This window comes from Mauremys mutica, chromosome 10 (assembly GCF_020497125.1).
Source record: "Mauremys mutica isolate MM-2020 ecotype Southern chromosome 10, ASM2049712v1, whole genome shotgun sequence".
In the NCBI taxonomy this organism is placed as follows: Eukaryota; Metazoa; Chordata; order Testudines; family Geoemydidae; genus Mauremys; species Mauremys mutica.
The window spans coordinates 79,342,335-79,368,653 of record NC_059081.1 but is presented as its reverse complement, the minus strand read 5'-3'; the positions used below and the strand labels follow the sequence as shown (position 1 = coordinate 79,368,653).

Here is a 26,319-nt window from a genome sequence, read left to right as displayed (position 1 = left end):
AGAGTGGAACATAAAGCAAGCCTGTGTCCAAAAGAACCCTTTCTGATCAGTGTGCATCTGTCACCGTTGCACCGTGGTAGCAACATTGAAATTTGAAGGGGCATGTCACAACTCAATCAATCATGCTGCAGCATCTACAAGACCGGCTTTGGTCAGTCCCACCAGATGAGATCTGCAAGGCTGCAATATGGTATTTTGACCATATATTTTCCAATCATCATTACAGTATTTTGCTGTAGTAACAAAAACAAAACAACAAAGATTTAAGGTTTGGGCTATTACCTACCTGAGTGCCCATATCTTCCCTATTGTATTACTTCTAGATTCAGAATGCTCTTAAAATTTAGCCGCAAGTAAAAAGAATTGCAGTTCTCCAACCTGCAGTTACCCAAAATAAGGATAGAGATGTCAAGTTCCAGACTTAAGGGGAATAGTTGCAAGAGTGCAGATAAAAATGCTTTTGGTATCTCGCATCACTGAGATTCCCAGAACAAACTGTGAATTAATTAAAAGGCAGCACCTTCCTGATCTCAAAACAGAGGACAGAATTCTCCTTACCATATGTTCCCCCAACCCCTAGTCATCATGACCAACTTGTCCAGGTTAGCCTTCTGCCAGTTTGCTCTCATCCAGATTGCATTTCTCACCAGACATTATATCCATCTATCTAGGTGCTATACAGGGTCCTCATCACCAAAGTATTAGAGCACCATGCTAAAGTACAGACTCTGACTTCTGTGTTCTTGTGGGAGTGACACACAGCAGCTCATATCATTTGCATGTTCACAGTCTTGGCTGCATATTATGTCATACTTTCCCTTAGCAGCATCACATATGTGTTTAAACAGGAGGGGGCCACAGAATAGAGCCATGCGGAAACCTATAAAAGGTGTCAAAAAACAATCTGTAGAACTGCTTGAGAGGGAAGAAACAGGACCGGTTCAGAACTAAAGGTTACTTAAAATCAAAAGCTGCTAACACATATAAAGAAAAATCATCATGGACGTCAGGTCATTGTCCACCAGCATGAGATCATCAACCAACAGGACCAGTGTGTTCTGTATCATACTTAGGCCTAAAAATAGACTGAGATAAATGAAGGAAATCTGAGAGCTCCAAAGGGCACTGCAGTTGCCTGATTATAATTTTCTCATGGTCTGTCTGGATAAGGAAAAATTAGTTAATAGCAGCAACACATGGTGGTTCCTTGGGTAAATCCCTGATGACTTAACTTAAGTGAAGCAAAGTACCCTAGCTCTCCATAGGAAGATAGTGTTAATCTCAGCATCAGGAAATCCAGTGCTTCGCAGTTGCTTTTCACAAGCCTTGAAGACCATTGCTCCAATTGGCAGGTTGTATGCCAAGCTCCCTGAGTAACGCCTCACTGAGGCGTTTGTGCCAGCTTCACTCAGTGAAAACGCTATATTTCTGCTCTCCACACGTGGAAAAGGTCCGGGCTGGGACCGTCAAATCCTGGAAATAAATGCATGTCAACACAGTTGGTGTCAGCGAAAAGGCTTTGGCTTCTGACAACGAGTTGATGTTCCAGAAAAGAGGATTACTGTGTTGGAAGGGGCTCCATCTATCAAATACTGGGAAGAGCATCTTTGGACATCCTCTGGCTAACCTGATAAGGAGAGCTTTAAACTAGGTCTTAGGAGGGGTGGCGACAAAAATCCAACCAATGCACATCTAGGCTCAAGTAATGAAGACAAAGAAAAGGGGCAAATTTCTGGAGAAGGGACTTGAAACCACCATTGCATTAAAAAGGCAAGAAGAAAAGCAACAGGGCAGTCTGCAAAATAGCTTTGGATGCCTGTATACAAATGCAAGGAGTATGAAGAACAAGCAGGATGAACTGGAAGTCTCATAATATGAAGAAAATTATGACTTAATTGGTATTACAGAGACTTGGTGGCATATCTCCCATGATTGGAGAACCGGCATTGAGGGATATAGCTTGTTCCAGAAGGATAGGTATGGGGGAAAAGGAGGCAGCATTGCACTGTACGTCAAGAATGAATACACTTGCTCCGAGGTCCAAGAGGAGGTGAGTGACAGACCTTCTGAGAGTCTCTGGGCCAGGGTAAAAAGGGAAAAGAATTGTAGTGATATTATGGTGGGGCTCTATTGTAGACCCACCCCCCAATGAGGAAGAGGAAGTGGAGGAGTCATTCTACAAGTAGGTAACAAGATTAGCTAACGCACATGAGCTAGTATTAATGGGGGATTTTAACTTCCCTGATATCTCTTGGAAGACTGTTACAGCAAAACATAATACATCTGTCAAGTTCTTAGCATGTGTAGGGGACAACTTGCTGATACAGAAAGTTAAGAAGAAAACTAGGGGTCATCCATTCTATATCTGGTTTTGACAAACCGGGATGAATTAGTTGCAAATGTGAAGGTCGACGGAAACATGGAAGTGATCATGATCTGATGGAGTTCATGATCCCATGGAAATGAGGACATGACAACAGCAAAACGAGGACACTGGAATTCAGAGAGGCAGATTTCAGCCAACTCAGAGACACAGTAGGCAAGATCCCATGGAAAGAATACAAGGAGTCTGGTGGTCCATGCATCTGAAGAAGTGGGTTTTTTACCCAAGAAAGCTTATGCCCAAAGAAATCTGTTAGTCTTTAAGGTGCCACCAGACTCCTTGTTGTTTTTGTGGATACAGACTAACACGGCTACCCCCTGATACATGGAAAGACTAATTAGGAAGAAATGGAGTCGAAGTGGGCTGGCAGTTCCTAAAAGATGTAATATTAGAGGGTCAACATCAAGCTATTCCAATGCAGAGGAAAAATAAGAAGACCCATGGGAGGCCAGTTTAGCTGCGCAAAGAGCTTTTTAGCAATCTAAAAACCAAAAGGAATACACCTAGGGAATTGAAGGTGGGGCATGTCACCAAAGTATTATATATGGGAATAGTGCAAGTGTGTAGGGATAAAATCAGGAAAGCCAACACTAAGAATGAGTTGGAGCAGGCAAGAAATGTTAGAGACAACAAGAAAGCTTTCTTCAAATATGTCAGACAAAAAAGAAAAATCAGGGATAGTGTGGGTCCTCCGCTCAATGGAGAAGGTGAACTGGTAACGGAAGATGATCAGAAGGGTTAATACCTACTTTGCTTCTGTCGTCTCACAAAAAATAAAATGTGACCGGATGACTAGTTACCATAGACAATAAAGGGGAAGGGATGCAGGTCGGGATACATAAAGAGCACATCAGAAATCTTCTGACCAATTTGAATTAATTCAGATCAGCGGGGCCTGATGCTATTCATCCAAGAGAATTGAAGGAATCAGCTGAAGCGGAGCCACTGGCAATAATATTTGGTAAGACCTTGGATGACAGGAGAGGTCCCGGAAGACTGGAGGAGGTCTAATGTAGTGCCCCTCTTTAAAAACAGGGAAAATAAGGAGCTGAGAAACTACAGACCTGTCAGCCTGACTTCAGTACCTGGGAAGCTACTAGAACAATGTATAAAACATTCAATTTGCAAATATCTATCATGCCTTGCATTGACACAGTCCCACACGGCATTCTGATAAATAAATGGGAGAAATGTAGGCTCAACAGCGGATACATACTTGGGGCAGGTCCATACTCACCGCGCGGGTCGACGCGGTGAGTTCGACTTCTCCGACTTCGAACTATCGCGTCTAATCAAGACGCGATAGTTCGAACTCCCACGCGTTGTGTACCCTAGTTCGACCCCCGCCCTTAGTGTAGACCAGGCCTTGGTTAAACAAGTGCGAAAAAAGAGTGTGGAATAAATGGAATTATGTCAGATTGAAGGGAGGTCTCAAGTGGGGTTTCACAGGGATCTTTTCTGGGTCTGGTGTTGTTTAACATCTTTATTAATGACCTTGATGTAGGAATGGAGAGTATATTGATCAAATTTTCAGATGACACAAAGCTGGGAGGGGGGTTGCAAGCACTTTGAAGTATAGAGCTAAATTTCAACATCCTATCATAGGACATCAAAGACTTTATATATGTTATTTTTAAAGAACCTGTTATCACGTTATCTAGGCTGAGTCTACTGCAATTCATTTAACTTGAAAGATGACTTCAACTATTGGCACTCTGCCCTTCTAACGTTTCATCTATAGCAGGTTGTGTGTTTACCTCATGATCTCTTTCAAAAGAGATGTATAGAAAGCAGCTTCTTAAGAGCCACATTGATTGTGGAGGGGAAAAGATCATCCTAATATACTATCAGTAAGGCTATGATTTTGTCATGGGTATTTTTAGTAAAAGTTATGGACAGGTAACATGCAATAAACACAAATTAATGGAAGCCATGACCTGTCCCTGACTTTTACTAAAAACATCCCGGACAAAATGGGGAGGAGGAGAGTCAAGCACCCTGCCCCACTGCATGCAACAGCTGGGAGCTGCAGTCCCCCGCCCTTACCCAGTGGCTGGTAGGTTGGAGGGTGATCCTCCACCACCCTGAAGAGCTGGGGGCAGTTCCCAACGGCAGTCGAGGACTGTGGGGTCCCACTTTGCCCGCAACAACTGAGAACTGCGGGGGAGGCCTGTGCCAGGGTCATCTAAGCTACTGCTGGGGTCTCTCCACCACCCATGGGGCTGGGAGTTGGGAGGAGATCCCCTGCACGGCTGGGGAGCTACAGAGGGGTTCTTCCACCGCTCGTGGCAGCCGGGCTCCTGCAGTGCGCCAATGTCACGGAGGTCTCCGGAAGACACAGATTGTGACTTCCAAGCCCTCTGTGACACAATCATAGCCTTAACTATCAGTCCTTCAGTAGTGAGCCACCAGCTGCAGAGGGTTTGAACGAAGTTTAGACTAATCTTAATGTTGAAAAGTTTGAATAGGTATTTGGGCATTTGGAATTAAAAATAATGTTTTGGATTTTGGGGTATGTTCTCCCTGTGGCATTTTGGAGTTGTACAACTGCTCAGTGCCGCAGACAGGTATTTTCTGTAACTTTACATAGTGTTGCTGTTTAAATATTGAATTGCACAATACAGCTTTTTACAGTTTCACAGTGCTAGCAAAATGTACCTTCCTTTTTTGTCTTTTAAAATACCCTAGAAAATTAAATTTTAAAAAAAAAGGAATTATTTTTTCAGGCTGTACATCTGAAAACAAAAAGGGTAGGAAACGTGAATGTGTTCCAGTAATTTACCTTGGCCACCTTGAGTATATATAAGAATTTTGTTTACTGCGTAGGTTGCTGAACGTTTAACTCAGAGTTATTTACAATGTGATCAACTCAACTTTGCCACTAGAGACTTAAAGCTTTTCATTTCTTGACATTTTGATATCCAGATTTACAGCCTTAATGTTGATTTAATGTGGATTTTTGCCTTTAATTTAGTTTAGGCTTTAAACAGAAATGATGGAATTGGGTGTGGCATATGCCATCTGGCTAGGAAAGTTTCCTGTTTATTTTTCCTCTGGATTATTAATTAATACTGAGTTAATTTGACTTGATTATCTAGATAGGTTCAATAAATCAGTCTCTTTTCTGCACATAGTTAAATTTGTTTTTCCCCCCTTCCTCAGAAAAATTACTCCTTTTATTATGGAGAATATAAACTATTGCTTCCCAAGATTTAGTCAGAATAGTGAATGTTCTCAGTATCAGGCCTTCAAGTTTCTATCCCAGAGAGATCATAGGATTCTGACCTTTCAGGTAAAAGGTTAGTGCTGCAGTGTACTGTGCGTGCAATTTAAACACCACCAAAACTTAGTACTTATAAAGTAAGGAAAGTGGAAATCTGGCACTGATATCCCTAGACAAAGAGAGCACTTTTAACTTCAAGTTCTGTAAAAGCAACTGTCTGCTTGTCTGACTTCAACTACAAGATTGTTCTTTGTAGCTCAGACACTTGACATTTGACTGATACAGTACTTAGAAGATTATAAAATACCTTCCATTTTCAATTTCTGTATTAATATTTGTCAAAAGTTATAGGTCATTATTGAAGGTGATCATCCTACATACCGTATACATTAATGAATTCTTCATCAATAAGCAAATATTTTAATCTCATTTGTGTAAAAAGATGGTTTAATTTTTTAATTGTTGTTTTAATCTTCTAAAGATATGGCCATAGTTTGTAATATGGTTTTATTATGATGCCATTGTCAGGTCAGCCACCGCCTAGTTTGAGATATAGTTTCAGCTATAATGGGGTTTTTTCCCACCCTCTTAGAAATAAACATTAACTATGTCCTTAAATTCCCTACAATATATATGCAGTAGCAGATACTTCATTGTGGTGGTTAAATTCACCAACAGTAGAAAAGACAAATCTTTTGGCAATAGCTGTTAAATGTTAGCTGACTGTATTTTTATCTGAGCATATATTTATGCATTCTGAAGGTATTTCTCGTTATAAATCATAATCAGAAAGAAATAAGTATGTGAAACTTCTTCCTATAATACTGAGGTTGTAGAGGATTTTTTGAATAAGAAGATATTCATAGTAGTTATGGATTGTGTATGCCAAAGGCCAAAATTTCACATCCCCCTACTGAGCAAATCATTATCATAAGAAGAAAATGTGGGGCTTTTAAACTCTGCTGGTGGTTTCAGCAGAGTTTATAAACTCCATAAATTTAACAATTTTGGTTCAGTGACCTTGCCTTCATCTTTGCCAGTGGAATGAATACACTCTCCAGCCCAGTAGGTTTGGATTTTTCATCAGTTCTGTTTGAAATAAATATGGAGAAATAAAATACCAAATTTTCTGTTTATCTAATATTAAGGTTTAGGTTTAAATACACAAAATCAGGGAGCAAACAGATTATAGTTCTGACGGTATGTAAATTCCTAACCTTAATGTTATAAAGTATCAGATTTTTCTGTATTTTCATTTTCATGTCTCTAGTTTTGCATCTTGATAGCTAGCTATAGGCATGTTTTAGCAGGTAGGTCTGATTAGCATCCCAACAATACGGTATAGTGCAACACTTTGTTTTGTTAGTTTCTAGGTAAAGCATGTTACAAGCATATTTGATGCATTTCTTTCCTCCCAGGCTTAATGAAGTTTCTGTTCCAATTAATAATGGGAGAGTAGTTGTTTCATCAGGCATGTCTCTTTGCAGGCTTAGTTTCTTTCCAGTCTAGATCACAGAGCTTTAGGTGGAAGGTCACCATGTATACCTTACCTATGGAATCCAACACTTCAAAGCTTCTTCATATTGTATACAGTTCAAGGAGCGAAAGAGACCTGTGTGCTAAATCTGATACACTGCTCCTTCACAACCTTGTGATTGTTAGGGCACAGGTGAAGCACAGAGATTGGGACTTCCTGCAGATGGAAGAGCATCTCTTTTCAAGTTGCTGGACCCTTCATTTGTTGCAATTGATACCATCACTTAACTCAGCAATCATGGTGTGCTACCCACAATCCGGGCTGGTGTAAGAGATAAAATATCCAATTTCAGCATCTCTCAGCAGAGATACTGTGCAACTGTTTCTCCTGGTGCAGGGCTTTCATAGAGCAAGGAGGGAACTCCTGAGGGCTGAGAATCCAGGACTAGCACTTTTTTCAGCTTAAACACTCAAATGAGCTAGTAATTTCTGCAAAGATAGAATAAAGAAGTGATGCAGTCCAAAAAAAAATCTGCTTGCCAATGACAATTATGTACACTCATATAGCATCTGACATTTATAGAAAGAGAGTGAGGATGTCATATCAGTAAAACTCAACATCTTTCTACTAAGAGCAAGATACTATAATTGAAAAGTAAAATACAAAGTTCAACTAATTTGAATCAATTAATTGTATCTATTTAAAAGCATAATTTTGTTTGGATCCAACCCTGCTCAGCTGTTTTGGAGCAAACATGGCTTCTGTGCCATTGTGCAAGTTTTCTCGTTTGAAAAGAGTTCAGTTGGTGTCTCTTCCCGTATTTCCTTTATTTTCTGATGCTTATGTTCTTGACATACATTACCAGAAGGATCTTAACCTTTTTCTACCTAGCATGAGGCAAATTAGCTGCTTGTTCGTTATATAGCAGTTGCTCAGCTTTAATTGTAACAAGTTAATAGTAAATGTCTCTTGATTTTTGAAACCCGAACATCAAGGGTTTCTCATTTAAGTCCTGTGGGCTGACAATTAAGATTATCCTAACCTCTTCTCAATTACCAGTGTATTTTTTGATGCTGGAGGTTATCCGTAGGTTATATGGAGGGTCAGATAATCTTGTGATTAAGGAACAGGTCTGGAGTCAAGACACCTGGGTTCTGTTCCCAGCTCTCACAGATTTCCTGTATGACCTTGAGAAAGTTGCTTCATCTCTTTCAGCTTTTATTAGCCCATCTTGTAATGTAAGGATAATATTTTACTAAATGATTATTTAGCAAGGCATGCATTAATATTTTCAAGTGATTTGAATGATTGTTGCTGTTATTAAAGCACTTGCAGTGACAGCAATAGTTAGATTACAGAAGAAATGCACTCCCCCTCCCCCAGACTTGCGTTTGTTAGGAGTCTGCCAGTGTTACCATTATAATCCCCATATTTTAGAAGATTGAAATTTAGCAGTAAAAATGTGCTTCACATGGAAATTTGGTAACTAAGATTTCTAATCAAAATTTTTTCCTCTACATTCAGGTGCTTATAAGATTAAAGGAAGGCAAAAGAAATAATTTTGCATGGTTTAGAGGTAATGGGCATTCTAGAATTGTCTTTAAAGAAAATAACACAAAGTTTGTTTTGTTTATAATAAATATTGTGGGAAACCAATTGTACAGCAGACAGCCAGAACCCAGATTGAACCAACCCACAAGGGCTCACGGATGCCAAATGCATCTAGAATTGAATAGCAGCTGCTTTCTCAATCATCATCCCTTAAAAGGAGTTGTTCATGAGTTGGCAGTATTGGCATGTACACCAGCATAAGAAAATTTGAGGAGGGGACAGAACTCCGCATACTTGAGGTTGATCAGTATTGTCTCGCTAAGCAAAGGGTTAATAATGTTTGTCAGTAATTGCTTCCCAATTCCATCACTTCCTGTAAACACTGAGAATGGGCAAAGGTCAGATCTGTAAGGGGCAGATCTCAAGGAATGCAGAAGACATCCTTCACAACATTAAATAGAAGTAGCCCATTGTGAGCCCACATTTCTTAGAGTCTAAAAGCCTGGAGATGATCTAGGTAACCCATAAAACACATAGCAAATTCGTTGTCATAATCTGTTGAAGAAACACACTACTTATAGATGTTTATGGCTAAGGAAAGGAAATGTCTCTTGGCCTTGGTCATGTAATCTTCTATATGCTTGAAGATGATAAAACACCAAGCAATGTCCTAGACATATCCCTCCATCTGCATCCCAGCTGCTTCCACTCCTGCAGATCACCATTAACCTGTGGGTGTCTCTGGGTATAAGAAGATAATGTGGTTGTAAATGAGGGGGTGTTGAGCAGCAGTAACAGCTATTGCTGAGCTGCTCCACCCCCTGGCTTCAAAGTGTGTTAGGTGAGCCTCATGAAATGCAGGGGTCACATGGACACCAACTATCAAACAAGACTCTCAAGAGACCAGAGTCAAACAGGTCAGTCCTGTGGGGCCTCTCCTCACCACTTGGATGAATTCTAGAGTCAGTTACATTCAGGAGAGTTGTGTATGCATCCTTCTGAGCAGATACTATATTCACATTGATATCTCGGGATAATATTCCACAGTGACTCAAACACTGGTACCAGCACCTAGTCAGAGGGCTCAGCTCTGAAACTCTCTTCATATAACCTCATGATTTATATATAAGCAGGACCATAAATTTTGGTTCTACCTAAGAGCACAGGTAAGAACTGTTTGCTTGAATAAATGAATCTCCACCATTAGTCGTCATTTGTATAACTTCCCATTTCTTCATTCTGTATAAAGTTGGTGACCAGAGCAAGCTATGCTTATAGTGTCTGTCATCCACCCAATGAACGTTCAAGGCAACACACTGTTGTAGGATCATGAAAAGTGCTGGACAAATTCAGAACAGATCTGACACTGACCAACCAAAGCATCATACAAGAGGAATCTGAGTTATCCATTAACGGTCTATGTGGGGCCATGGAATTTACCTTGAGATGCTATGTTATCTTATGGTATGTCTGCATTGCAATTAAAAACCTACAGTTGGTCCATGCCATTTCACTTGGACTTGCAGGGCTCAAGCTAAAGGGCTTTTTAATTGCAAGGTGGGAGGGTCCCAGAACTTGGGTTGCAGCCCAAGCCTGAACGTCTAGGCCACAATTAAACAGCCCCTTAGCCTGAGACCCGCAAGCCCAAGTCAGCTGGCATGGACCAGCTGTGGGTGTCTAATTGCAGTGTAGGCATATCCTCAGAACATCTGAGACTTACCTCTCCTTAGAGAATCACACTACTTGCTCATTTTCCTCATCTACCCAAATCACTTGTCACTTTTGATCTCACCACATGGAGCATTCAACACATAATGGCAAACAAGGCAAACACAGAAATGCTTCAGTGTAATATAGAATAAGACAAGTTTCCAAACTCAACTCTAGGAGTTGATTTATATGACCGTAAGGATCTGAACTAAATCATATACATGGTAGTAATTCAGAGTGAAGGGCTGGAATTCTGTCCTTATTCATCTCTGTGATGCTAAATATCACAGGCTCTCCAAAATGTGGCTGATCTTCAGTGCTCATTGCAATATCTCAGTACAGTAGGGTGAGTTAGGGATGGATTTGTTTCCTGGTGGTGAAGAAAGGATCATTATTTTCTGAATGATTCAGTGAATTTACTTTATTGGTTAGCAAGCTTTTAAACTAATTTAACTTATATGATCTTTAACCTTCATCTTCTCCTCCCAATGCTTAGATTTCCAGAGGCCAAGTGGTCTCATACTAGTGCTGTAAAAAATTATCTTTTGGGAAGGAGTCTTCTGGAAAACAACCTACTAAGATAAAAACTTGCACACTTCATTGTTTACTTTCATGGGTCCTTTCAGATATTCAGAAATCACAGGGCAATTGGAAATTGAGATCTTAAATAGAAGTGCCTTAGTGTTCCCTACATGTAAAATAATTTGCATAGGGGTCTTCCTCCACAAAAGTTCACTGAAGACAATCATTCTAATGTGTATACTTTAGTTACAAGACTATTTTTCTTCCCACAGTCTTGCAAATAAAGTAACAATATACTTCCATGTTTAAATGATCCTTGTGTTCTAAACTTGACTCCATGTCTTTTGCTTGAGGCATGCAAGAATATCTCAAAAGCTACAGCCACAAAAGTAGGGAGATTTGTGTTGTCAAAGAGAAATCTTTGTTTTTCTTATTTAATTGAAATTGCCATTAGAGGAAGGAAAGGCAGTCAGTAACTTGGGCATTCAGTAGGGCATTCTGTACATGACAGGATAGCTTTGTGATTTATAGGCTCTAGGCATGAGACTGGAAAAGTGGTAGATGCAATGGAAAGAGAATACTCCTGAGGCTCTTTCATCTCCATCAAGCTCAGAGCTCTCTCTTAATTTCTTCAAGTGCAGCAGGTTAATTTAAACCCTCTACAGCTTGAGTGTGGAACCACATTCAGCTAAACAATGACCAGCTGCCCAGTACATAATTCCATTACAAATTTGGCCTACACCCTTCTTTAAAATATTTTCATCTTATTTCTTTGTCTCCTTCTCCTCAGAACCCCCTTCCACCCGCAAAAAAAAAAGCTAAATGACTACCCTGACTTTTACCAGGGGACAATTTTGTCAGGTTTCTTACTTTAAGTACTGACACCCATACCTCCCTGCCTAACTTCAGCAGCAGGTGCTTTGAGCACAATCTTTGTATCATTGCAGCATCCCTTTAACTCAAGTTTGAGGCAGAATGGAAATATAAAGAGCTTGATAGAACATTTACGGTATCCCTGTAAAGGGACACTATAGAGCATTGGATTTCACAGTCAAAAAACCACAGCTCAGGAAAATGGGTCTGAAATATAACTATAGATGGTTTTAGTCTAGTTCTTCCCTCTTTAAATAAAAAGGTTGCTGTTTTCACCTCTTTATTTAAAACACACATACAGTAGATGAAAGTGTCTAGCTATTTTTTTTATTATTCTGTCCAGCAGCTACAGATGTCTTTGGTCTACAACACTAATAGCATAGTAAAAGTTCTGAAATACTCTCTTTGGATTCAGCCTTCCTTGGTTCATGGCGAAGATTCCTGCTGCAGTCAAAGCTGTTGCTGTTGTTTTCGTCATCGGTCCTTTCTTTTTCTGTTGAACCTCGTGGTGTTAATTGTGTTGCCGCTTCTGCGCTTTAATTGATCCCATTCACAGGTTCTGCTTTTGTAATATCTGACTTCTTGCCACTTCGGAAAATCAAAAACCAAATTAATCAATCTCCTGCCTCCTGAGAATAAGACCGCATTAGGGAGCAAGGCTTGACAGAAAGTCTAATTTCACTTTGAAAGCCTGTTGGAAAATTTTAACAAGAAGATGCAAGAAAAATGTAAACCAGATCAAGCCAGACTTTGGTCTGTGGAGAATAGCATCACCTGTTGAGTTTTTTTTTCAAGTTTTGTAAATAGGTGATTTGACAAAAATATAAAATAAATCAAAAGATAAATGGGTAGCAAAGGTCAGAATATCCTTGTTTCCATTTTAAATTGTTATATGGGAAAGACAGGATTGTGTGTGTGAATGGGAACTTTGGTCCAAGTAAGAAACTCCATTCTTCTGTTTTATCTGTCAGCTCATCCTTTGTGTTGCATATCTTCCTTTGCACATCATCCTTTGTGTTGTCCATCCCATGTTGCCTGTCTTCCCATGGTCACACTCTCTGCACCCACCCATCCATGTCTAATGTCACTAATTTTCTTCCCCCTCCCTCATTCTTGCGTTAGCATCTTCTGCTGCTCCACTATGTGTGCACTGCTAGCAGCACAGTAAAAATGACTAGAATGCCAATCCTTAAAATGCTTTATGCAGGCACTTCCGAGATTGGGATTCAAGTCAATTTCACTTAGAGTGACCAGATAGCAAGTGTGAAAAATCAGGACAGAGGGTGGGGGGTAATAGGTGCCTATATAAGAAAAAGCCCCCAATATCGGGACTGTCCCTATAAAATCGAGACATCTGGTCACCCTAATTTCACTGTGCTACAAACACCTGTACCAGAGGACAATAGGCAGGGGTTGGCTTTGAACTAACCTCCTAACCCTCCACAAATCTGATAGGAGGGCTCTTGCATTGTCCTTGGCTGGTGAAAATAGAATTGTCTTTATCTCCTGATTCTGGAGCACATACAGTTCTGAATAATAGAATCCATAAAGAAATGTAATACAGAGGACTTATTTTTAATTTTCTGTTTCACAACTGTACTGTACTGACATAGGGTCTCAGAAATGCTTAAGGATTGCAGATAATCTTGGACTGCAACTCAACCTCCAAAGACCTACGTGGCATCTACAGGTGTCCCCTACGTGATTGCTTAAACTAGTTTAATCTGAGGAGGATTAGTTGATTATTGGTATCATTTATTCCTCTTAGTGCTGTTCTGTGCTTTTGGGTGAGCAGTATACTTCACCTCTTCCTCCCGACTTTTTCTTATATAAGTCAAGAGATGTGAGTAGTATAAGATGACTAATAGGTACTAAATGTATGTACGGGGGTGTGGTTGACTGTACTTACATGTAGGGGTACAATAACACTGTTATCTGGATGAGTTTGGGTTTGATCTTGTTCATAGGAAGTGTGTTACACAGTTTATGTCAAACTGAAACCAATTCAAACATAGTATTATGCCGTAGTTTATAGAAAAATGTAAGAACTTTTATTGAAATCATTGGGACCAGTTTTCCCTCTGCGTGGAAGTCAGGGGCCTTGGTTATCGAGTGTCAATTGTACAGGACTGAGGTGCAGCCATAACAATTGTAAAAATGACCTAAAATAACTGAGACACTTATAGAAAAAAGTTCAGTACCTTGGGACTTTGGGGGGCTGGAAGCCTTTGTTGTGTGCCATATAGGAAAATAACTCTGCCCTTTTCTTTGGTATAATGCTCCTATTATTTCATGACTGTGTAGAGCTAGAAACGGAAGTTGTGTGCCTTTGTCAAGGGGAGATTCCCGATCTAGTATAGATCCTGCCTTCTGCTTCATGGGTATATTATGATGAAGAAGATGTAAGGAGCCACTGTGTCTCAAATCTCAAACTACTGCTTGATTAGGGCTAACAGCTGCACCAGCCCATGTATCAGATTTCCAAGGGAGCATGGATATGGGGGCATATCTATCCACAGCCCACTAGTGCATGTTGTGGTCAGTAGCAAGTGCTAGCCAGGGGTACATGGTGTTCCTTTTCAAAGGAAAAAGTGCTCTTCAGTGCATTTTACCCCTCATGCATTTACAGATTTGCCATAGGCGTTCTAGAGGCAAGGATACACTGACAAGCATACCGGGTTCCCTAGCAATGTGGACAGGACAGGATTTTGTCCTTAATGTTATTTAATATAGATATACACTCCTGAAAATGATGACCATCATCAGGCAAAGCTGCCTGTGCAGTCCATCAAAAACTGCAGCGCTAATGATGGGTTGGGCAGATAATCGTGGGAGAGTTAATTGTAAGGTTCGATATGGCATCTTGTCAGTAGAGATAAGTTGTCACGTTTTCCACTTGAGCTGAAACTAAATGATTGTAAAATAAGTTATGAGTGTCCTTGGGCCTGTCTGCCAGAATGATGGCTAAGAATACATTCCTGGCCCATCAGTCTCAAGCAGCCTGCTTGATATTTATGCGAGCTGAATGTTATTTTATTCCCCCTCTAGTCATGCTTGTCAGCTTCCCGAGTGAAAAGTGAAACTGCTTCTTTGACTCATACTTCAAGTATTGAAGCTTGGAGAGTCTGCAGATTGTTATTATTATTACTAGTATTATATATTTTTTTGGGTGTGCATTGAACATTGATGCCCGATTGGGAAGAACTAATGGCTGACATTGAACGTACAGGATGGCTGCAAAACAGCCCATCCCAAATCAGTGAAACGCATCTTATGAGTTCTAGTGCCTCTGTCAAAGCTGGTTTAGATGTGGAGTAATGAGGCGCTTGCTTTTTTTAATTTGGCGTGCCTTTTTCTTTTCCTTTTTTCATATTTAATAGCATCGGCAGTGGTCGTCTGTTCTCACGCGTGGTAATTGATACAAAATAAAATGCATTATTTGTATTCAGTCAGGAGTAAGAAATTGCATTCAGTGGGCTGAAGCTTGAACTCATTTACAGTTTTCCGAAGCCAGGTTTTCAGGAGCCCTCTTTTCAATTTGAAGAATACCTTGTCAGGCAAGAGAAGTAGTTGAAGATGGGGAAAACATAGCATATAAGCCTAGTACATTTTGATTGCTCATATTTTAAACCAGTAGAATGTTAAATAACTTCCATCTTCAAAAGGTGGTCTCTGAAACTAGAATATAGGGCTTTAATACACTAACAATATAAGCTCAGCATCCATTTACCAAAGATTCACATTTCTTTTCTGGTTGAGGAGGAGGGAGTACCTCAGACTCTTCACTTTAGAGCTGTTTGACTCAAGGATAGTAGGTTATTATCTGAAAAGGTTTGTTGGATCATAAGGATTTACCATATTAGGGTAATTCTCCAGGTCTCGTATATGAGAGAAGTTAGATTATGCATATTTCAGGGCAAAACAATCTTTACATCTTACCACAGATTCCTTCTATGTAATTCACCTATCTTCAAGAAATTAAACTAAGGCAAAGCAAAGATATAGAATTATGTTTTCTTAAAAACAAGTGTCTGAGTGAAATAGTGAAATTTTCAATCAAAATTTTTATTTCACCAGGCTAAATTCTTGGGGAGGGGTCAGTCTTCATTTACAAAGACCAAGACAAGCTAGTTCAGAAACACTTTAATACAACTATAATCCTTCATGTACCATTTTATATCACTGTATGGTTCCATTAACATATTAAATGTCAGCATGTAAAATATCATTACTGGCATCTGAGCTAGTGCCCACTGAGAGGAATATGTTAGTTCATGCCTCAAAGCTATTGTTTCAGGCTCTCTGCAAACTCAGGCAGGAAAACTGTGAATCAGTTACACTCAGGTCACCTTTTGAAAGTTGTCTTTGCAATCATAACTAGATAGCTATTTTTAGAATGAAAGCTGAAACTCTGGATAACTGTTAGGCCTGTCCATGACCCCCAGGTAGTCGTCCTCACATTCCCGGGAGGGCATGTTGTGAAACAAACAATCCTTGCAGACTCAACGTACTCTCTGGTGTGTAGGTTCAACAGTCTCAACAACGTGATGTTTTTAGCAAATCTTCGATTCAGCAAGCAAGTGAAAATGAACAATTAGGCCACTTTATTCATCACCCTTATCATTAGTTACTCCTGGGGGAATTCTGCGCCACTGCACAATGCAGAATTTTGCAAAAATTAATGCTGAGTATGCAGAATTTCCTTTCCCCCACAGAAATGGGCTGCAGTGCTGCTAGCTGCCACTAGGGGTCGCTTGACCCGGCAGAGCCCAGCTCACACACAGAAGACGCTGCTGGGGGGAGGGAGGTAGACGGTTCCTGGCAGCTGTAGTTCCCAGCATGCCTGAGGGAAGGAGACGGCACTATGCAAGAAACTCTGTGCAAGCCTGGGACCAAGCATCAGGCTGTTTCTCCCTCTGGATCCCTGGGGTGGGAGAAAGGGGACGGGTGTCTGGGCTGGGCTCTGGTGGGGGCGGGGGGGATCTAGGCATGGGGGGCCCTGCAGCTGGGCTCTGGGGCAGGAAGAGGGGTGGGTATCTGGGGCGGGGGACTGAGGCTGGGCTTTGATCGGGAGGGAGTGCAGGTATCTGGGCTAGGGGGCCCTGCAGTTGGGCTCTTGGGGGGAGGGGTTGTGGGTATCTGACCCCCTGGCTGGGCTCTGAGAGGGGTGGGGAGAAGAGAAACAGGAACTGGGTTGTCAAGGGGGTTTCTTTAACTCTCTACTCCTGGGGGGACTTTTGTGTGTGTCTGTGTTGTTACAGATATACTTGCTGACAGGTATTTTGAAATAAATTACCAAAACAATTGAAACTGGTGTTATTATGTAGTCTTATTTTGACAAAATTTGCAGAATTTTTAATTTTTTGGTGCAGAAGGCCCCCAGGAGTAATTAGTACCCCCACACAGGCATTAGAAATTATTAACAGCCATAAGAACATTAACCATGATTTGTCCTATGAGTAAGGCTACATTTTAGTCATGAATGTTTTTAGTAAAAGTCATGGACAGCGAACAAAAAATTCATGGCCTGTGACCTGTCCATGACTTCTACTAAAAATACCTGTGACTAAAACTTGGGCGGGGGGCCATGAGCGCTCTGGGGAGGGGGCAGTCGGGGGGGGTGGGCACTGGTCCTGGGGAAGGGGGAGGTGGGGCATGGCCTGGGACTCTTGCTGGGGGGGGAGGGCTGGCAGCGGCTCCCTACCTGGCTCCGCGTCCTTGCAGCTCCTAGGCGGCGGAGGGGCACAAGTGTCAGCTGCCGCAGCTCCCATTCACCAGGAACCGCAGCCAATGGAAGGGGATGGGCCTGCGGGCACAGGCAGCACACAGGGCTGAGCCACCCCCACCGCTGGCCCCTCCGCCACCTAGGAGTGCAGGGACATGCCAGTGGGAGCCCCCCACCCCAAGGTAAGCAGCGCCCCCCGCAACCTCCAGCCGCCTGTGCATAGCCTTGAGCCCCCCACACACCCAAACTGCTGCTGCTGGCCCAGGGGCTGCCTGGCTCAAGCAGCCCCTGAGCCAGCACCAGCAGTTGCAGAAGTCACAGAGTCACGGAAAGTCACAGAATCCGTGACCTCCGTGACACTCACAGCCAGGGGTGGCTCTAGGATTTGCGCCGCCCCAAGAAGGGCGGAGCGCCGCGGGGGGCGCTCTGGCGGTCGCCAGTCCCGCGGCTCTGGTGGACCTCCTGCAGACGTGCCTGCGGAGGGTCTGCTGGTCCCGCGGCTTCGGTGGACCTCCCGCAGGCACGTCTGCAGGAGGTCCACCGGAGCCGCGGGACCAGCGGACCCTCCACAGGCATGCCTGCGGGAGGTCCACCGGAGCTGCCTGCCGCCCTCCCGCGGGACGCCGCCCCAAGCACACGCTTGGCGCGCTGGGGTCTGGAGCCGGCCCTGCTCACAGCCTTAACTATGAGTATTCGCATTTAAACATAGGAGTCTCTTCTTTTTTGGCAATGTCATGTTTTTAGTGTCCTAAGTGCAGATCATTCCTGGCATCAAACATAGAGGAAAACATACAAAACAAGTGATGATCTGTCTGTTTGCTTCGCTAATTTGGTCTTCAATCTTTTTCATGCATTTTATTTTTGCTTTACTTTCTCTCAGTATCAAATGGAGAGGAAAAGAGAGAAGACCCTTCCCCAAATGGATTTTGAATCTTTTCTCAGGAGTAGCAACTTGTTCTAATCCAATATTTATTTTCGTATTTCTTTGCGCTTGGAGAAGTCACTGTCTTTAAAGCTGTGTCCTGCTTCAAGCACCTCTTTTTACAGATCGTTAGAGCTACTGTACAGTGAATATGTACCCCATGCTTCTCTATCAGGTTACATCATAAATTGCCTAATTTAAAAATAGTCCTACAGATGTGGAAAAAGGAATAATGAGGCTTTTACAGGAATTTTTTTTAAATCCCTGAAATATGCCTGTGTCATTTGCCACCCACGGCTCTCTTTCAGTATTTTCAAACTAAGCATGCAATTAATAAACAACCATTTATTCAATAATTAAATCAGATGTTTTCTTATAAGGTGTTTCTTAACCTTTTTTTAAACATTAAGAAACGAGTTTGATTTTTGTATGAAAGTATCAAATCAGAAGTATTGCAGTGTTATTGTGGCTGTGTTGGTCCTTGATTATGAGAGAGAAGGTGGGCGAGGTAATATCTTTTATTGGACCAACTTCTCTTGGTGAAAGAGACAAGCTTTTGAGCTCCACAAAGCTCTGTGGAGCTCGAAAGCTTGTCTTTTTTACCCACTGATGCTGATCCAGTAGAAGATATTACCTTTCCCACCTTGTCTCTGTCAAATCAGATGTAAGCAGTTTTAGATGCTGAATGGAAAAGAATTCATCTTCGTTCTTGAACACAGAAATTCCAGCAGTTCCATTTTCTTTAATCTTTTAGAGTATTTTTTTTAATGTGTGGGACGTTATACTGAGTAAATAAAAAAATAATTATAGCTATTTAAGACTGTTCTTAGCCAAAACATTAATTGCTATTTAACTGAAGTCCTATCTACCCTTGATCAGAGACTGAATGAAGGGCTCTTAAGAAGTATATCCTCAGTATAAAACCACCTACCGATTTAGAGGAAAAGTACAGTAGAAGTATTTCTTTCAACACATTATCCCATCATATAATTAAAACTGTGGTTAAACGATATTCCTGTTTTATTTTTTTAAGACTGATGTGCTGAAGGGCGGGGGGAGCTAGCAAATACTTTAAATTAAACTTTTTCTTTGGGGTTCATATTTGGCTTTGCTTATTTTTAAATACTTTATCAAGTTTACAAGGGGAAAAAAAGATATACTCTGAATTAGTATTTTAGTGCTTATTGGCTAATTTCCAATATGCTTTTTTCATTTTTCTTTTTGTATTATGTCAACAAACTAACTAAATAATAGAACATTAGGCATAACAAATATATAGTCTGCCTTTTTTGTGCATTATACATCTCTTGTCAATTGGTTGTTGATTGTGTTGATCCATTCAATCAGAGGGCCCCAATCCTTTAATGGGGTCTTTTCGTGTAGCGCCCTATGCCTGTGCCGTGTCCCAAGACTTTTATCAAGGGGATTAATTTGGACTTCAGTGGGACTGCGCATAATTGAGAAGTCCTCATTAATAGATCCAATTGCAAATTTTTCACGAGACTGTGGCTCAGTGATAATGAATCACAGCTTATGTTATTTTTCTCTATTCAAGAGAGAGGAATTTTAAAATCTATTTCAATTGATAATATTACTATAGAGGATTATTACTTTTTTTTGCTGACATTTTTGTAATGGAATATATAAATATGTTAAAAGAAGGTTAAAGTTACAAAGCAAGCACTCAGTAGTTAAGAAATACCAACATTAAGGTTGCCTATGAAAATCTAGTGTCAGTTAAAAATCCAAAATGGCATGGCTTCGACAGTATGGCAAGTCTAGGTGGGATTACTAATTCCTACCACTTGTGACTAGTGGGTTCCTTGCACTTTTTGGCTTGAATCAGTGTTGTGGTGGTAATGGTTTTTTAAAAATATATGAAATACATGGTTGTGATGATGTAATTTTTATAATGTATTGCTTCCATATATGTACTGAGTTGCCAAACCAGCAGACCAGAGGGACTTTCCCCTTTCTCTGTATTTGCCAACTCCTATCAGAGAAATTGACTCTTAAGAGCTTGTATACTATAAAATAACCCACCAACAGCACATGTGCTTTAAGAATGATAGAAATTTTGAGATGAGTCATTCTCTTTCACATCATTACCCCTCAGTACCTAAGCATGGGATATAGAATAGACATGCAGGAATAGGAAGGTATTTATGAGAGTATGAGAGATGGCATAGCTGCTATGTTTAAGTAATCTTCCCTTTGATTGGCTGAATACAAAATGGGTGACTTGATTTATGTTTGTAGTGTTGTAGCTGGGTTGTCCCGGGACAGGGAAGACAAGGTAGGTGAGGTAATACATTTTATTGGATCAATTTCTGTTTTAACAAAGCTTGGTCCAATAAAAGATATTACTTCACCCACCTTGTGTCTCATTTATTTAATTATGGAGGGAAAAACTACTTGCCATCATTATTGCTGAGAAAACTTTGTATATTATCCTAGAATACTACAGTAGTGCGAAAGTAGTGAGAAAAGGTTATTTTTGTAATGTATCGGCTATCCGTAAGTATACACAAATCAGATACCCCATCATCGTCATGTGGGAGAAATGATATTTTAATAATATCACATTTAGATTTTTTTTTAATTATTATTCACATTACAAAGAAAAATGGTGGTTCTGTTTATGGCCAACCCCACCATTTTTATCTTTCTTCTAATTGATTAGCATTGTTGAAGACAACTGAACAATGCTCAATGGAAGCATGCAGTCACACCTCTTCCCATATATTTTTTGATTTCCTAGTGTGAACTGAGTGTTTTGGGTAGCAGTAAACTCTCTGTGGTGAGGAGAATACCTGGAATTATTAAACTAATCTTCCACCTTTATGTCCCATTTGAATTCCCATTAAAGTCAGTGGAAAGACTCCCATTGATTTAGTGGGAGTTGGATCAGTCCTTAACCAATTTGCTAGTGAATGTTTTTTGCAGAAAGTAGTGGATTTTCCTGTAATCTTTAGATGGTAAATTAAAAAGAATCTGAATATGCCCTAATATAAATAACTACTAGGCAGTACAGAACTGTAATCTCTCACAACATTCTTATTTTGGCAGAATCTTTCAGGCATTTATTTAAAATGATGCATTGTTCACTTTTTGTCTGGTTTGTGTCAAATTTCAGATACTGGTTTGGGAGATTCTGTGTGTTCAAGTCCAAGTATATCCAGTACCACAAGTCCCAAACTGGATCCTCCTCCCTCCCCTCATGCCAACAGAAAGAAACATCGTAGGAAGAAAAGCACTAGCAATTTTAAAGCTGATGGTATCTCAGGCACTGCTGAAGGTAAGCTTCCTATGCTCTCGGGACGTCCAGATTCCCAGTGTTCTTTCATTGTCCTGAAAGCCTCCAAGTGTTGTCTTGAATCTCTGTTGTTGGATACTATTTTAACTTGATTGCTAGATTTGTGTCTTCAAAGGTGAACAGAAACACATGTAAAGAGAAATCCAGCAATCCAACCTTTTCATGAAAAGCTGTATGGTAAAAGAGACATCATAATAGACACATTTCTGTGATCTTAAAATCTTGTTTCATCAAATGGTGTTTGCTTTTAGAAATATACCCAACCTGTTCCTTAGTCATGTGCATGTGTCTATCATCATGGGAAGCACAGATGAGGTTTGGGCTTTTTTTATAAGACAAAAGTGAGTTAACATATATTCAGTAGCAAGTGCATCATATTAAAATGTATACATCTCCAATAAGCACAGCTTAAATCCTATATTATCTTTGCTCATTAAGCACACTCCATGTTCCAGAGCCAGTCATCAATGCTTTTGCTGCCTGCTATTGTTTGTTTGACTATTCAGCTGCTTGTGGAAAGATTGCATTGTTAAGAGCAATAAAGGAATGGGGAGAGTTAAATGTTTGGGTTCATTTTTAAAAACTAGACAGCAAAAGCCAAAAGAGCTTTTTTTATTCCCTTACTTTATCTTAATATTTCCAATGCTATCATTGCTAGTAGTTCAATATCTTGCTGAAGAGATAGCAATATATACACAGTAGCTAGATATGATATAAAAACTTACTTATATCTGTAGAAAAGAAGAATAGAAACATGCTATAATTTAACTGAATGAGCTCCAGAAAAAAAATGAACAAGGGTAGTGGGAAGTATAGAAACTGGAGAGTCAAAAGAGAGAGAGTGGAATAACAATGTGGAAGAAGTGTCTTAAGAAAAGCATTGGAGGGTAAAACTAGCTAATTCAATATTGAAGAACAAAGGGGCAAGTTCTAGAAACGGGATGACAATTGCAGGCATCTGAGGAGACATTAAAATAGAGACAGGATAATAGTATACAACTGTGAAGGAACATAAATACTACTTAGTCATCCTTATTTTCCATTTACTTTAATTTCTCAGTTGTGGTGCTATCACCTCTGGATTATGTTTTATTTCCATAGCTGCATGTGTGAATTCTTTGTTGAAAACCTTGGCTTTGTCCATAATAGCTCCTGCTGCTTTCTCTCCATGTTATATGTCACCTTTACCATTGGACTCCCCCTAGTTTGACCGAGGAAAACCAAATTTTATTTTAGACTTTCATTTTTTACTTGAGTTCTTTTTCTACTCCACATTTACACACCAGGATATTAAGAATGGGATTTTTCAAAAGTGCTCAAAGTCAGTCCAACAGAAATTGGTCCAGTAAAAGATATTTACTCACCCACCTTGTCCCTTCACAATTCAGCATCCTTGTAGTAGATCCAATGGTACTTAATGTTTGACCACTAAATCTTCTTTTACTGCAATAGCAGTTAGCCTCAGAGAATCCCAGCTTCTGATACCAAAGGGTTAAAATGCAGAATGCAGAGTCTAAAGATCTTGGTTAACATTGGAGAGGAAAGGGCAGTCTTCAGATTCCTTCAGAGTGTGGAGGAGTCCCCTCCATGCCCTGGCAGAATGTTGTCTGTAACATTGTCAGAGGACAGCGTGATGTCCTACTCAGAAATCTCTTCAGCTCAAAAAATTCACTGCGTTATCACTCCCTTTTCACAAGAAAGAAGATATGAAATATGTCTTGATCTGTTGCTAAACAAGGGGAAGCTGCTCACTTAGTAAAGAATTTATAACCTTTGAGCTCAAATCTGTTAGATGTCAAGGTCATGGATTATGTTGCTGAAAATAATAATGCCTAAAATTGAGTAACATTATTAATGTTTAAAGGTCTTCCAGATTAACCACATCCAAATGAGAAATATTACTGTGATTCGTATAAGTAAATAATCATTTTCCGTACAGTAAAAAGTTATTTCTGGTAGTGCTTTCATACCAATTGTGATAGATGGTAAATTCACTGGATAGGAGGAGCAGATGCAGAGGCATTACTGAAGAACTTCTCTTATTTTAGTAAGTGGAGTCTTCTTTCGTAGTTTTACAGCCACAATGAATTAGGTAGACCAGTTAAAATTCAGGGAAGGCCATGATTCCTAGTGAGTTTGTGAGATGTTCTGATCAGTTTGCTGAAAATCCATATAATACCAGAGTTAAGGTTGGGGATAAGTAAGTGGGACGTGTCAAATAATAGCTCATTCAGCTTCACACAGAGAGGATCAAAGTTATTTGTCTCAACTGATTACATGTTATAGGATGTGTAGTAATTGACATCTTATCAAGACAAGCAGTGTAATTTGGGGGAAGTACCTAACACATTGACCTGCTGGATCTAAATGTAAAGAAGTATCTTGGTTTCCAAAGTAGAAAAAAAACAGATGAAATATATATAATATAAAATATGTGACCTTAAGCAGTATTGCATTTTGCAATCTGAGAACAGGGTCTATGTGATGGGACTGTTAATACCAAAGGGCAAATTTATATAGTGTCATTTTAAATTAGAGAGGCACAATTTAGTAAAATGCATAGTAGCAGAAATGTAAAGGCGTTCTTCTCTAGTGTGGTTCCCTCTATTGACCAATTTCTAATAGGGCCCATAGTCTCTTTCAGGGATTGGATGACCACCTCAGTACCTCAGAGATCTAAGCTGCCTCATGCTACACGCTCTGAGGCTATTAGTATCATCGGCATGGACATCATGTATAAGGGACTCATCAAGCAGATCTCTCTCCTGTCTCCAATATCACACCCGGTACCACTGGAGTTTAGCTACTCCAAGACTCTGCATGTTTCCAATGAGCCAGAGTTTTCCTTCTTAATGGGTACTGAGCACCTATTGATACGGAGATTATCATGGTCACCAGAGTTGCATGTCTCTCCAGTACCGCCAGATTCTTTACCAATTTCGGAGCTAGAGGGGATAATCTGTTTCACATGTCTCAATCCAAGATTCCCCTACCTACCATCAGAGGGGCTTCCTCCCTGAGACTTACAGGGGGAAGGACTATTCACGTGAGAGACGTGCTCCTCCTCCGTGGTATAAGCATCGGTGGGTGCCAACTCCAATGCCTTATGTTCCCCCCCAGTCGCATATTGAGACCCTTGGGTTGCCTACTGTCAACAGTTTTCGCAAGCCCCCAGCCTCTCTCTGATCAGGACAGTCGGAACAGGCAGTCATCTGCTCCATTTGTTCCTCCTCAGCCTCCTTAGTTGCAAGAGGAAACTCTGAGGAGCAAGAGGCCAGAGTAGATAACGAGACTACTCCAGTAACCAACATCTCCTCATCTTCCCCAAGTGAGGCTGTGATGCCCTCTCTACCTTCCTTGGCTAATGATTTCAGGCAGTTCCAGGATCTATTGAAATGGATTGCAGACTCATTGCAGATCCACTAAAAGAACTCCGAGAATTTCAACATAAACTCTTGGACATTCTGCAAATGTCACCTTCTGCAAGAGTGGCTCTGCCCATAAATGAACCCCTTCTAAATCCTGCCAAAACAATGTGGCAAACCCCAGCAATGGTACCACCCTTGTGTAAAAGAGCTGAGAAAAAGTAGCAACAAAGATTCCAAATTTTGATTTTCACACCCTGCACCCAACTCCTTGGTGGTTGAAGCTGTACATGAATGTGGCAGACAGCACCAAAAGCTCCTTGACATTTTTTACAATAAAACTTATAACTTACAATTTAGCAATGTGAATTATGGCACTTAAGGCAAAGTAAAGTTACACCAATTACTCAAAATTCACTTTTTATTGAACACCTTCCAGCAGAATATTGGGAGCACCATAGCCGAAGTTCATCACTGTGCCTCCTTGGATGCAGATAATATGGCAGTTTGTTCCATCTCCATGGATGTTATGTGACAGATATTTTGGCTACAGATACCAGGATTCCCAAGGGTGGGCCAAAATACTGTTAAAGATCTCCCATTTGGCAAGTCATTACACACCTTGAAGGACTATAGGGATCTACACACCTGCAAGCAAATGAAAATTTAGTAAATCTCAATTGGCACGGAGATCACACTCCTTACAATTCTTGGGTTTCCAGAGACCCACTAAGCCACCTAGGAAGAGACTTGTTTCAAAGAAAAAGACCATCCACTACATCTCCTTCGTCAACAACCATGCTCATCATCAAAGCATCAATTTGGGTGATCTGGTCAAGTGTCTGGATCAACCCTGCTTTGCAATTTCTCAGCTGCACCAGTTTACACACTGGGAGCAACCTCCCCTGCTTCTAGCTGGCATGGGAGTAGATTACTTCAGGTTGGAGGTTATAAAATCAGGTTACTCCATCCATTTTACATCTCTCCACCCACCTCACCTCCCCTTCCCTGTCCCTCCTCTGGTCCCCTGTCATAATTGCTTGCTGAGACAGGAAATCAGCTGTTCGTATACTTCGGGGAGAGAGAACCAGGTTCCGTCTCCGCACAGGAAGAAGGATTTTTACTCCAAGTATTTTCTGATTCCTAAAAAAAATGGAGGATGGAGACCAGTTCTAGATCTAAGACTCCTAAAACACTGTGAAAACACAAAAGTTCAGAATGGTGACTCTGGTGGCTATAATTCCATCATTGG

The 26,319-nt window shown here is 40.7% G+C and overlaps 1 protein-coding gene across 4 annotated transcripts in view; it reads left to right on the top strand.

The window, feature by feature from the left end:
• The window catches only part of AGAP1 (ArfGAP with GTPase domain, ankyrin repeat and PH domain 1), a 645,107-nt gene that overhangs the window by 486,161 nt on the left and 132,627 nt on the right, over positions 1 to 26,319 (top strand). For all 4 annotated transcript variants that reach the window (XM_045032567.1, XM_045032566.1, XM_045032565.1 and 1 more), the window contains one exon: positions 21,523 to 21,684. In XM_045032567.1, the coding sequence (XP_044888502.1) occupies positions 21,523 to 21,684 (162 nt within the window). The remainder of the gene's footprint in view (positions 1 to 21,522; positions 21,685 to 26,319) is intronic.